General features: G+C 35.8%; 1 protein-coding gene across 6 annotated transcripts in view; it reads right to left on the minus strand.

The window, feature by feature from the left end:
* KLHL13 (kelch like family member 13) overlaps positions 1-14,747 on the minus strand; it is a 218,866-nt gene that overhangs the window by 83,368 nt on the left and 120,751 nt on the right. Inside the window, exons 1-2 of one of the 6 annotated variants that reach the window (XM_034949556.3) lie at positions 5,515-6,303; positions 3,754-3,819 (exon numbers count right to left, since the gene is read on the minus strand). The exons of 4 other annotated variants lie outside the window; for them this stretch is intronic. In XM_034949556.3, coding sequence (XP_034805447.1) covers positions 3,754-3,819; positions 5,515-5,555 — 107 coding nt within the window. In that variant the 5' untranslated portion in view covers positions 5,556-6,303. Of the gene's footprint in view, positions 1-3,753; positions 3,820-5,514; positions 6,304-14,747 lie in introns of those variants that run through there. One more of the 6 variants, XM_063601660.1, reaches the window with a different exon arrangement.

Here is a 14,747-nt window from a genome sequence, read left to right on the forward strand (position 1 = left end):
TAAAATGAAAAAATATGTAGAAACATACTATCTTATTAAAAATAAGCATATATTGAAGGAAATCATCCAGAATATATATATACTTTCTTAAATAAAATAAATATTCCAATAAAAAAATCTCTATCACCTGAAATAGTGATCACTCACCTGTTTAGTCATCTCTCAGCAACTTCCTAAGTATCTCCTTAAACTACTTTGAGTAAATAAAATAGTCAAGCTATTGTTAGCTTTTCTGATTGAATCTGTGAACTTATCAAAATAAAAAGCCACTTAAAATGTACAGTGCAACTGAACAGTTAAGAATATGGCTCTATTGAATGAAAATACATTCATATGAAGCTTTCCAAATAGTTTCACTTTTTTTTTTAATTTTGGTAGCATCAAATATAGAAGCAAGACTGCCAAAGTGGCATGAAGACAATGTAAGGAATACTGAAATCTTTATATTTGTAAATCCTGCACTATTTTGGTAAGAATAAACAACTTCTAATAATGTTTATTTATGATAGTTGAAAATTTTTTCAGTAATAAGCATATCACATACCAAATCTCAAAAGACATGCCAGTTACAGAAATTCACCATTTGCCATATTCTATATTATTTCAGAAATACCTATACTTTTATAAAAGTCTGAATTTCTGAAAGATCTTTAGAAGAGTATATTTTCTTCAACATCCCAATTTTAAATTAATGAAATAGTACTACTACCTTGAAAAATGTATATTTACATCCAAAAAGTTATTACAACATTCACATGTGCATCATAAATGTTATAACCAAAAATGAGGTTAGAAGATCACCTGGTTATCCAATCTCTTCCTCTTCCTATTTATAAATATTGGTTAAAAATACTTATAGAGTAATCAAAATAACATTTTGCTAACCAGCAGCACTTTCACAGAAAGCTAATCCTAATGACTAATTAAGACTATTTAACACTATTTAAATTTTCTATGAGAAAGAGCCATTTATATTCAATTGCTTTAACTTTTACCATTTCCTAGGTTTAATCATTAAAACTGAATTTCATATACATATGCCCACAGAAACTACTGTCATCTAAAAATAAAAGGTTTTGACCAAATAATGAATGAGAAAATCTTACACTTCAAAAAAGGCTCAATTTCAAACTTGAACCTTGTGACCCATTGCCATAATATGAAACCCAACAGTTTTCTTAAAGATGTCCTTACAGTAATGTTATTTGCCCACTATGCCACTATCCAAGAGACTTAGCAACCTGGTCAATACTTCTATTTTCATGACTATTTCCAGATCCTTTTCGTTTTCCAATTTAGAATTCTTCTCTTTAGCGATTTTAAATTCTACAAACAGCTAAAGAGTACAGAGACAGTTATACTGAAAGATGCCAAGTGTATGGTCATAGGTCTAAATTGTAGACTCTAGCTGAAAAGTATGTAATTTAAAATTGCTATGCCTGCAAACAGAAATTCAATTAAAATCCCATGATGTACAACATCATTAGCACATGCCACATCAAGTGTTCATGTGTTGTAAAATAATCACAGCTTGTTTTGGCATTAGGTTTAGCTTTATTATTTGGATGCAATGGCTATCCAATGAAAGGGAAATCATTTCTTTTCCTTTATCTCATGGTCTACTACTAACTAAAGTAATTCCATTTTGAATAAAAACAGAATTCATCTTCTAGGTTGAATCTAGATTTAAGCTAGAGGTAATCTAAATCTGGGTTTCTTGACTTCCTTTCTATGTCTGTCTACTTCAACTAATAAGTTCAGAACCACTTCATGTCTTCAAAATCAAATATATGTTTTAAATAATCAGTTACTTCTCATAGAATTCTGAAGCTACATTTTCCCTTTAGCTAGCATATATTTATTCATTCATTCCTTATTCAGCTTGATTTAAGTCAGAGACACTTGAGCATTTTTATGAATCTTCCACTACAGGGTCTAGGCATTTGTTTAAATTTCTATGATACTGTTCAGAAATTAAACAAAAATATTTATGTTTAGGGGTTTCTAGAAATATCAATTTTTCAGATTCAGATTTGTAAAGCACAGAACAACATAACATGTATTCCAAAAAGGGTGAAGAGGCAAGATCGAGCTTGAATGGATACTCTAAACAGGGAAAAAGCACATTTATTAATTAGGACCACACTTTCACATCTGTCAACTAAAATGCAGTTATTTCAACTGAAAACTTCTTAGTATATTAACCATTACTGACAGTGTAAGATTGTCTCCTTTAACTTCACAAATGAAATCAATCAACTTACTCTGCCTAGCCCAAAACCCCTAGAAAGGAGATACATGCTGAGTGAGTTATTTCAGTCATCAATAAGTATCAATAACTTATGACTTTGCTAGATGTTACAAATACACAAAAGAACACATGTTCCCTGGCCACAAGACCATTATAATCTAATCAGGCAGACTAGATATACACATAGGAAACACAAATTAGTGTAAATACATTGTTACAGTAAACCCTTAACTACCAGAACCCTGAATAGCCTAGTTTTCTATACAGTTTTAAAAATTACTTTACAATAAAAACAACTGGAAGATGTTATTAAAATATCAAAACTCACTTATTTTTCACCTTTTGGCAGAAATCTTTCTGCCCCTCATGTCTAAAATAGACACAAACCTTTATAAAATACGTCAAAGTCACCACAATGAACAGTAGCTATTGTGACATGCTTCAGATGTATATCCAGCAATGTGTGCAAATAATATCTGTCATTCATCACTCTTGCTTGCCCCTTGCTCCCCACTGCCCTGGTTAATATGGTTTGACATGGAACACAGAAGTTGCTGAGAGAAAAGTGGCTCTTTTCTTTATGCTGCAATACATATACCAAAAGAAAAGTTCTTTACCTTTAAGGCAGATGTGCTCAAACATTAGTGTGCATAAGAATCACATGAGGTGATTATTTTAAATGTAGATATCTGGAGGTGGGGCCCAGTACTCTGCATTCTCAACAAGTACTACAGCTGATTATCACACCAGGTCTACTAAACTATTAGAGAAACACTGCTTTAAAGTCAAGGTTGCTAATTCCTGCTGAATATCCCTTAGCTATAGTAAGATTGTCTTCTTTCTCAGTCCCTGGCCTGCCTTAGCATATGAACACTGGCTGCTCAACACCAGTTGTCATAGCAAACTGTACAGCCATTATCTTGCCCTCCCACACTCCAGATCCTTCTAGGTCTGGGAGAGTCTGAAAGTAAGGTCTCCAGCTGGCAGACAGGCACAGAGCAGACAGACAGATGCGAAGTGGGAAACTGTGAGGTACAACAATTAGAAAACAAATTATCTTGATTGTGTAATACAGATTAAAAAGTTAAAAACTTGTTTCAAACTTTTTCCATGAGGAAGAAGGCAGAAGAGTACAGAGCTAGGCATCTGTGGTCCAACTGCAGCTGTGTCCCTGGTTAGCTTTCTGACCTCCAGTGTTATCTTCCCCCATCTGTAAAATAGGGAAAATGCTGCTTTCCTTGCCCGTCTCACAGTGTTGTTATGAAAACCAAAGTAATTTATGTTTGTGAAAGCATGTTGGAAAATATAAGGCACAATACAATGATGCGTGGCATTTTTAACAGCATGATTTACATATTTTTTTCCTAATAAACACAGTGCCCTAGACATTACTGTAACTATACTTGATAACTGTCTTCTAGTATTCTCAGGGTCTTTCATGAAAACCAATTCGCACTGAAAAAAAAAAAAAGGTGAGGAAAAATGTAGACCCCTGGACATACCCTGAAGTTGATTTTTTGAATATATCCTTGAAATCGGCTTGTTTTAATGACAATTGCCTCCGTCTCCTGAAAGTGGAGTGCAAAAAGAAACCTGGTTAATTGTAGTTTTATTATATTTAGTTCAAATTTTTCAAAGCATACCCTGACAGCATTTTAGCTGTAAATTAATAAACCATATTTATAAATCCTGAACAGTTAAAACCACACATAACAATTTTAAACTATGTAAATTAACTTTTAAAAACCCTTAACTAGAAAGCCATAAGATTCTATTTGTTTTTAGAAGCTTTCTTAATGTCTCAGAAAGTCTGGAATAAAGATGGGCATTAAGCATAACAATGATTGGCAGTTGATCTAAAAGACTAAACTAGCCAAATTTGGACACAAGGAGACACTTTTCCAGTAAATATATACTCGCCCCTTGGAATAATTTGCCATTTTGTAGCTTTTTAAGCCTAAAGGTCAATTCTTTGCTGATATACTTCTTTGCCATAAAAACCTGAAAGCAAATGACACATATTACAAGCTTTCAGAGAACAGATGGCTAATGTTCTTCTAGGTTCATTTACTACCAATTCTTTTTATTTTCATACTGCTTGTAACTAATAAAAACACATAAATAGATATACTGTCTCCTAACCAGAAGATTTGGTTTTTGTTAAGTTCTGTCATACATCTAGCTCTTTTGGGCTAATACAAAAAGCAACATTGGATAGACATACTTCTGGTACTGCCTCAGGAATCCAGTTTTAAAAATAGAGACTACTACAGAAGCACTACAGTATAGGCTGTTGACAGTCAACTCTCTTAAAAAATTAAAGTATGCTGGCAAATGTTTGATGAGCTCTAATATAAAATTTCATTTATTTCCATTTATTTCATTTATGTTGTTATCAGCATATAGAAAGTAAGCATTAGCCTTATCTCACTTTTTTTCAAAATAAACTGTCTTGGTTTTTTCTGGGTCATCTCACAAGCACTACTGCATTATTAAATCCATAACTATATCAAAGTCATAGTTTAATAATATCTTTAGAAAGACCTTGACAAAGACCTTATCCAAAATGTGATACTAAATCTAATAACTTCCTATGAAAAAAAGTAGGTGGAAAATATTTTTTCTTTTTTGGAATGATAAATTCAAAACAGCATCTCCTTAATGACAGTACTATTTGAAAGTATACTTTTAAAATGCTATACACATAAACATTATTGTTGAATGATAAAAAGTTATAATAGGTCAAATTCATATCTGTCATGTTTTACAATTAAGCCCTACCAAAAAATAACAATTATATTATTTCTTTGCTTTAAAATGCATCAAAATGTCTTTAAATACAGCTTATTTTATATCCCTATTAATATTATTCCTTTTCTTTGTGCATTTAAAAAAATCTGGTATGCCACCTTCTGGCAACTGAGTGAAATTATGTATTTCTACATAAGTCACTATTCTTTATTTTAACTTTTTAAATATATGTATATATAGATATTTCTTACCTGCATTACATTTAAGCTATATAAATAAATCTATAACACAGTCTGAAGTAAAATAAAATTCCCTTAGAAATCTTATTCAAAATCAAGCTTTGTACATGCTTCCTATGATTTTTGCATGGTTACCAATATGTCTCCTGAATTCTACAATACATCTAAAATTGATTTTTGTATATCGCTTCACAGCCACATATGGAAATAACAGGCTGGCTATTTTAATGAGTAAGTAACAGCAGTAAATAAAGGAAAAGAAAGGTCTCTTACCAATAAGCCCATTTTTCTCTTAAGGTTTGAACTCTCATCATTTGTCATGTTCTTGTGGATCCCTCTCTCATCAAATTCTCTGGAGTTTTAAAGTTAAGAGCTGTGATGCACAGCTAGGCTCTGCTACATAGTAGCGCACCCCAGTGCATCTGCCTGGTACAACACTTCAGTTGTAGCTCCCAAAAGCAGAAACAGGCTTTATATATTTAAAAAAAAAAAAAAAAAACCTATGTACTGCATACCTTCCCTTGATAGGAAATTGTAGTCAGTGTAGTTGAACTATTTATATTTCATATCTAAACTGCTGGCCAGATATGAAAATGAGAAGCACATATATCTTGAACTTAGTTCTGGTAAACTGAACAGGAACAAAGTGTTCATCTTTGGAGCAAAGGTAGAGTGAGACAAATACTAACACCAGGAAATCCAACTTAGAAAAAAAAACATGCTTACCTGAAAGTAACCTTATTTTTTTAAGGGTCACTATCCTGCTATTTGTTGTATTATCTTTATTTTTTATTATCTTTAATTCTTCCCTCTCTCTTGCCCATAGTTGCCAGTCATTAAGTCCTATCTTTTTTTCTTTATCAATCCCCCAGGAATCTAGCCCCTACTGTTTTTTTTAAACAAATGAGCTACTTCAAAAATACATATAACTCATCTCCCTGCATTGCCCATCTTCAATCTGTCAATCCCATTCCATCTAGATCGCTTTTTAAAAATAAAACTACACATGATGTAAAGTAAATGATCAATGAATAATTTTTCAGTAAGTATGTATTTATTGAATTGGCTACATGTTAGGTACTATGTTGGGTGGTGTGGATGTAAAGGTGAACCAGACACAATCCCTGGCCCTCAGGAAGCTCATAAGCTGAGTGAGGGAAGCAGGCATGTATTCTGACAATACAAAATATGGTGTAGAAGCTTTAGTGATATAAGCCTAGCATTCTACAGCAGCAGAGGAATAACAAAAATTCCGTTGCAACTGAGGCTGAAGAATGAAGCATACATCAAGTGAACTCTAGAAGAAATAGCCTGTGCAAAGAAAGAAACGTGAAGGAATACAACATGTTGGAGGGATCAGCAAATTCTTCGATATGACTGAAAAGAGTTCAATATTACTGAAAAGTGGGTACATAGTGTTGAGTGGAGTAGATTTTAAGGTATGCAGAAACCACATCACAGAAGACCATGCACGCCAGAAAACAGGTTTGGATTTTATCCTGTGGGCTATGAGAAACAATCTGTTGAATGAGTAGATCAATCAAATAATTAATCAAGTAACTAAGCCTAGCACTAAGAACTCAGTACATACCGGCCAACCTACTCTTCCAGTTTACTGTAGTAAATCATAACACCAACTTCCAGTTCTCTACGTCAAAAGCTTTCTTTGTTCTTTCTCGCCTTTGCTCCAGAGGTCCCTCTTGCATGAAATCTCTTCCAAACTCCACTTTCCTGAACTCAACCCATTCTTCCAGATCCAGCTCAAATTCCATTTGTTTCTGTGATATCTTACATGGTAATTTGAGTCTATGGTTTTAAAAATATTCTTTCATCACAGGGACCAGAAACCATGCATTCTTGCTAATGTTTAGCACTCAACGTTGAAGAAATCTTTTTGATCCTTTGCCCACAAAATAAAAGAGGATGGTGAGAAAATCACACTAAGGCAAAGGTCAGAGCCTCAGAGTAAGTAAGCAGGTCCCTGAAAGCCCACCTCCCAGACTTCATAGTGCACACTAATCTCAGTAACTTCCTTCACCACTCTGAGCCTGAAAAGGAACAAACATGAATTGTGAAGAGAGATGGACCTGTGTTGGGCAGCAACTCTAAAGTACTATGCAACATTGCTGGCTGTATACCTCACAGCTCTGGTTCAAAAATTCCAGGGAATCGATGAGAAAGGGATACCGACAGAAGAGCTGAATGATGGAGCTGTGACCTTTGGAAAAATAGAGCTGTAAGTGGAGAGAAATTGTGATTGTGCTTTACTACTCATAGTAAACCAAGATAATTCACCCAAAGATCCATATAATAAACAAAAGGAATTCATGAAGATCTCAGAAAGAGATGAGTGGGTGAGTGTAGGTGCTTGGGTATAGAAGGTTTAGAATCTCCAAGGGTGAGCTTTAATAGGAGGAAATCTAAGTGTAAGAAAGAGGTGTTTCAAAAAGGGTTAATAATGTTAGCTAGGAGATTAGGATAAGAAGCTATCAGAGAAACATGTCCTTGGGTGTAAATATTTAGTATTCTCTCTCTGTGGAACCACATTCCATTATGCTCAGTGTCAAATACCCAGTAAGTACGCAAGCTTTCGTTGATTTTGGCACTTAACATTCAGCTTTGTCTCATCCTTTTTATGTATGCACAATCTCTTAGATTTATGCAATGATGCAAAAACCATGGTGATTTCTTTTATGTAAACAATAAAAATCTTTCCATCTTAGTCAATTGTTTTATGTTAAAATGGATTAAAAGATTCTGCCAATAATTTCAAAAAGTAGTTAACACTTAAAAATATTCTCTCAATGACTTAAAGCATTCCCAGATAAAAGCTGTCTACACCTTCCTTCTTTTTTATTGAGTGAAAAAACTGACCAGTTGCCTTTCCACTAACTTATAAGGAAAAAAAGCAAGTACAGAATAAGAGGAGAATGTGAGTTGGTGAATGTGCCACATTTTCCAAATAATCTTCAAAACCAGGCAGTACTTGGGGGACATTAAAATGATTTAATCAACAGCACCTTCAGAAGAATGTTTTTAAACTGGGTATCAATGGCACCATAGATTTTAAAACAAAGAGAAAATAAGCCAGACCATTTCCTCATTTAGTTTTGTGAAAAACAGACAAATTGACAGATTATTTCCTTAGGGCCTGGTAGAAAAATCTCAACAACCATTTTATATTATATTTTGATTAGAATAGGTGTTTTATCCAAATTCACATAACTAGTTCATCTCTAAGTTGCAAAGGCAGAAAGGGAGGAGGGGTAACTACCTCTTGGAATTCCACAGGTGTCATATAATAGTGATTATGATGACAGGATCAATACTAGTCTAGTATAAATAATTCAGTTACATTCCATGTAAAATACCATTGCGTTATCTCATCCATAGCAGTACTCTTTCCCTTTCTTCTGATGTATGTAAGATGGTTCAGAGCAGGATGACTTAAGTGGTTTACAGAATTTTCTGTCCTGCTGAAATATCCATAGTGATAGATTTTGAGAACCACTGATCTAAAGAAGGGTTAGCCAGGCGTATTTATATTGGAAGCAATTGCTCATGCTCCTATAGTCTAGAAGTTCATGTTTCAGGTGATTTATCAGATTTCAGTAGATTACCACTCAATCTAATGGGGAAGATGGGGGTCAAAGGAAATAAAATGAATGGAAATGTCATTTGCTGCTACTAATAACTGCTGCCTGCATTGTCACTGAATTAGGAAAAATGGCAAAGAAGGCAGAAGGCCAAAGTCTCATAACCTCCCAATCCTAATTGAATGAATCAGGACCCTCTTATACATTTCTAAAATGGAACAAAACTCGTGTCCTACCACCATATGGAACAAGAAATGATAGACAGTATCTCATTAGTAATTCAAACTACTTAATAGGTATGAATTATTCAAGATTGACTATGAAATATACCAACTTATATTTTACTCACCTAAATCTTAAATCAATTGCTATTTAATAGTTACACTGAGAATTTGAAAGGGCCAAGATATACATGCCAGAACATTAGGAAGTTTAAAATTTTTATCGTGTTAGTTTGGAAACATAGAAATAAGCTAAATGACATTTCAAAGACTAAAGGGCAGACATAGAGGGTTAATGAGGAAGTAAGAATTATTTTCCAACCTAATTTTTCTATCCAGATACTCCACAAAGTATTTTACTTGCTTTAAATGTCAGTTTAATCTCAGCCAGCAGAATTCCAAGTAAAAGAGTTTATTATACCTCTTTATTTTTAACAGTTTCATTTTCATTTTCAACCTGATCCTGAGGTAGGCAATGCAGGCATTAATATTCCCATTTTACTCGTGAAGAAACAGAGCTGTTAAATGCCTTGGCTCAAGTGACATAGCCGCTGAGAGAAGTGGAAAACAATAAGCCAGGTCTCCTGATACCTAATTTGGTGTTTATTAGTCACCTCTGTATTGTATTAATATTTATATTAATATTCATTTTAAGGGAAAACTACAAATATGACTCCTAAACACCTCCCCTCCAAAAAAAAAAAGTCTTCACATAAATGGCTGGAGGAGAGAAGTAAGGAATAGTTAATGGAAGCTACAGAATAGCTATATGACAAAAGTTACATAAATGATCAACCTATACCTGTACCAGAAATATCTTCCCAATGCCAATTCCACAGAGTTCTCTTTCATCTAGTAATTAGCAATTTCTTGGCATACATTTCAAACATGTCATACTCCTTCATGCCTCAGTGACTTCACATCTGATTCCACTTGGAATTCCCTGCCCTTCTACTCTACCAAGCAAACTTCTAGTCATGCTTAAGTGTTCAAGCAAACCTCCCTCAGTGAAACTTTCCCTCACATCCCTTAGAAGATACAGGTAATGGGTTTGCTATCCTCCTGTGATACTTTGAATATTATAGCTCCTCTCTCTTTGGGTTAAAACTGCTTCTATGTCTCCCTAGACTATAAATTCCTGAGAACTGAGGTTGGGCCTCCCTTATGTTTGTATTATACCTAACTCAGTGCCTGTCACATAGTAACCCAATTATAGGAGGCGATTTTGGTGAAATCAAGCCAGCAGAGGTAGGTTCTTCCCTCCTCCATGCCTAACTACACTTTTCTGATGATAATTAAATAAGAAATCATTAAAGGGCCTTTTCCTTCCAAAACTAAGATTTGAATCATAAGAAAAAATAAAATGTTACAATTGCACATAGCATACCTAAATGGCTCCTTTTGATGTTTGCATGACAGACCCTATGTGTGCCTGGCAGGGTGCCCAGCATAGTAGGTATATAATAACTTTATGATAGATGAATGAGGATGGGGCTGTGAATGGATCAATAGGTGACTGCTGAACCGAACTGAGTAAGGAAAACACTTAACTACCATAAGGAAGGGAAATGTCAGTAATCAATTTTCTAAGTCAAGATAGGATTGGTAAAGCAAATGAATGCATTTTATTAGTTTGTCACCACCTAGGCCAGGGAATATTGAAAAATGAAACAATATCTCCTAAAAGCAGTCATTTTGTGGACTGGTAAATGAAAAGGACAAAAAGTATATTCTTTGGACTGTTAAATCCTATTAAATTACTGTTGCTACAAGTGATGATGAAAGAGTAAACCACAAAATCCAATTTTAACAATCACTGCTGCACTACATGGAGCAAAAAAATGAAATAGCAAATTCAACCAAGCAAGTCACTGCACATCACCAATACCTGGTAATGTAAATGGTATGCTGAGCAGTCAAGAGCAAAATATACAAATGACACACAAGAGGGCCCAATGCGAACAAGCCCTTTTAACGTTCAAAACAGAAAAATAAACATATTTGATTAAAGATCTATGAATCCTGTTCCAATGAGAGAATTATAATTTAGGCTTAAGGAAATGTCTCAAATCCCTTTCTCACCCCATTTTCTGGCTTCTCCTTTGTGCAGACTGGTGGAGGAGAAATATCAAGAATATTTACATAATGAACAATATAAAGAATAAAAGACAATGGGGTTCCCCAAAGGGAAGAGCTTATCTACAACATGGTTTAACATGCACAGGTTAGGGAGTGGGTGTGGAGGTTCCTGCAGCTCTGAGGGCTAACTGATGCAGATCATTAACCACTATCTCCAGTGTGTTTTTGGGGTATGTTTGGAAAGGCTGGAAATTTTCATTAAAAAGTAAAAAAAAAAAAAAAAAAAGTCTTATAAATGAGAGTTGTGTTTTGCTAACATTAGACTTGAATTTTGGGACACAGAAACAGAATGTATAAGCCCTTATGTGCTAGTTGGTAATACAAAAGTCATAAAAGCTTCTAGGAGCATATTAATCCTGAAGAAAGATTGGCTCAGGAGCCACAGAGAACAGACAGCCAAGGAGAGAGATACTAACAATTAAAGGTGAATGCCCAGAACCATGAAAAATGGTAACCAGAAATATGATTCTGTATAAACCAATGCCAAGCCAAGAGTAAACATAATACTCCATCATTTCTAATTCGAAATTTAGAATTCATTTTGCCACCTTTATTGGTTTCATCATCTTAAGCTTTTATTCAAAAACTTTCCATGACTACTTACTTCTATGGATGTATTTGTAGACTCCACTTTCAAGGTCCCCTCAACCCCCAGCCCCACCTTATCTATTCAACCCTATTTCCCATTACAGGTAATCCCAGATTTGCACACAACTAAAAAACACAGTACCACCATACCCAGAACTGCTACAGAAGTTATTCTTAAAAAGTAATAATAAAAAACAACTTGCAGCCTATAGTAAACCTGTGAAGAGGAATACACAAGAACAATTTGGGGGAGGGAGGTGGAGAAGAAAGGAAAATTAGGCAAAGCTCTTGGCCAAAGCTTTCCCTGTCTCAAAATATCTTCTCCTACAGTGAAACTCTCTCACTCTCTCTCTCTCTCTCTCTCTGTAACCCTCAGCCCCTTCCCACATTGTTTGCTCTGTACCAGTGCCAGAAATTCCAGCAATTACAGGTTCATTTGAGCTAACAAGAAGGCTGTTAAAATTAAAGTAAGTACAGCTGCCAGGATGAGGTGGCTATCAGTTATTCACACATTGGCATGAATGAGTTTAGTCAAGTTTCTTCAAATAGCAAAGAGCTGTTGCCCTGAGGGAATGAGGCAGGCTGGAGGTGAGAGAGAGCCTTTTAGAGCCCTAGCAACTTTGGGTGGGGTTCTGTTTCAAGGAAGTTAGCAGCATGGGGTGCCTTGAGGGATAGAGAAACTTTCTCTTAGAGAAACTGAGATGTAAAAAAATAAAAATAAAAAAAAAAAGCAGAAAGGGTCATAGGAGAACAACAAATCTCAATTTCTCTATCACTCTGTCTTCTAGCCCAGAATCCATCGCACCTTTCCTGACTCTCTGCTCCCAGGCTCTGGAACACTGTCCCTGGGATAGTTCACTATTAAGTAGGTTAAATACAATATTTTGAGCTGGCTAGAAACCATGTATATTATGTGTCATGTCCAAACAAATGATTTGTAAATAAATCTTTAGAACACACCCTGTTTATAGGTTATGATCTACTTGTACTTTTCAACATATACCTTCCCCCCATCAACACACATACACACACCCTAATTAGACTGGTCTCTTCTCTGTTTTGCTAAGGCTGGGCTTTTTTTTTTTTCTTTCTTTTTTTCTGTCACCACCCATTCAACTCATAAAACATCCCTTTTGCATAGTAGATTGTGGCTGCCTCTCTGTTCACACAAGTTCTGCCCATTCTTAAGTTCTAAATCAAGCTCTACCTTTTTGAAGTATAATTTGATTACCCCCAGCACTCCCCTTTTCTTTCTAAACTCTTTCAGCACTTACTACACAATGTTCATAGTTATTTATTCTTAGGTGTGTTCAACTTAGCTTCCCAAATGAAGACTGTAAACTAGCTTTCTACAGGCAGAGCCCATTCAATAATCCACCCAAGCATTTAATAAGCATCTACTTTGTACCAGGGGCTGTGTTTAGGGTGGAAGTTCAAAACTAAGTAAACCCAGTTTCCCACCTTCAAGGTGGACACAACCCAGGGAACATCAGGTACAGTCACAGTACTATATAAGCTATGCTATAAATGAGATATGTTCCAAAGGATATAAGTGCACATGGAGAGCCCTAAGTGGACTAGCACAGAGGATCAGGGAAAGTTTCACAGAGGTGACATCTGAGCTGAGTATTTCAGAATAAGCAAATGTCAGGCAGTCAAGTGAGACAGAGGGGATGGTTAGGAGAGAGGGTGCGGGTGCAAGACTAGTTAAGGCACAATTGCAATTGTGACAACATAAGATCTTAAACTAAGGCAGTGGTAGTGGGTGACATTCAAAAAGACTTTTAGGAGACAAAATTGACAGGATTTACTGACTGGAGATGATGATAATGGCTAACATTTGTTTGATCACTTACCATGTGCCAAGCAGTGTTATAAATGCTTACCACATTTAATCATTTAACTTATTTAATCCTTACCAAAGCCTTATAATGCAGTTACTATTAACATCCCATTTTACAGAAGATAAAACAAATACATAGAAAAATCAAGTGACATGACTAAGGTTACACGATCTGTAAATATTGGAACTGGAATTTGAACCCAAGCAGTCTAGCTCCAGAGCATATATTCTCAAGCCCTCTACTATGCTACCTTTAAATGTGAGATTTTTAGGGAGAGAGGAAGCCCAGCGGACTGCCAAGTTACTGAGAGAGAAAAAGGTAGAGGCAAAAAGGACCACAGTATATGAAACTTGATTACATTATCTGTTGCTTTTTTTTTTTTTTTTTAGTTGGAGTTTCGCTCTTGTTGCCCAGGCTGGAGTGCAATGGCATGATCTCGGCTCACTGCAACCTCTGCCTCCTGGGTTCAAGCAATTCTCCTGCCTCAGCCTCCTGAGTAGCTGGGATTACAGGCATGTGCCACCACGCCCGGCTAATTTTGTATTTGTAGTAGAGACGGGGTTTCTCCATGTTGGTCAGGCTGGTCTCGAACTCCCGACCTCAGGTAATCCACCCACCTCGGCCTCCCAAAGTGCTGGGATTACAGGCGTGAGCCACCACGCCTGGGCTGCTGCATTTATTAAGTAATTTTTCTCCCTGTTTCTAATTTCAAAAGCAAATTTTGCTCTAAAATGGTTTTCCACCAACTCCCATCTTTCCATCAACCATGAATGCCAATATTAAGTTGGGGTTTTGTTTGCACTTGTACATAGAGTTTAGTTTAACTTCTTCCTATATATCCTAGCATCTTCCTTCCTCCCTCCCCCTCTTCCTTCTTTCCTTCTTCCCTTCCTTCCTTCCCGTTTTTAGTGACAGGGTCTTGTTCTGTCACCCAGGCTGGAGTGCAGTAGTGTGATTATAGGTGACTGCAGCCTCGAACTCCTGGGCTCAAGTGATCCTCCCACCTTAGTCTTCTGAGTAGCTGAGACTACAGATGCTTGCCACAATGCCCACTAGTTTTTTTATTTTTTTAGAGATGGGGTCTCGCTATGTTGCCCAGGCTGGTCTTGAACTCCAGG

This window comes from Pan paniscus, chromosome X (assembly GCF_029289425.2).
Source record: "Pan paniscus chromosome X, NHGRI_mPanPan1-v2.0_pri, whole genome shotgun sequence".
Lineage (NCBI taxonomy): Eukaryota > Metazoa > Chordata > Mammalia > Primates > Hominidae > Pan > Pan paniscus.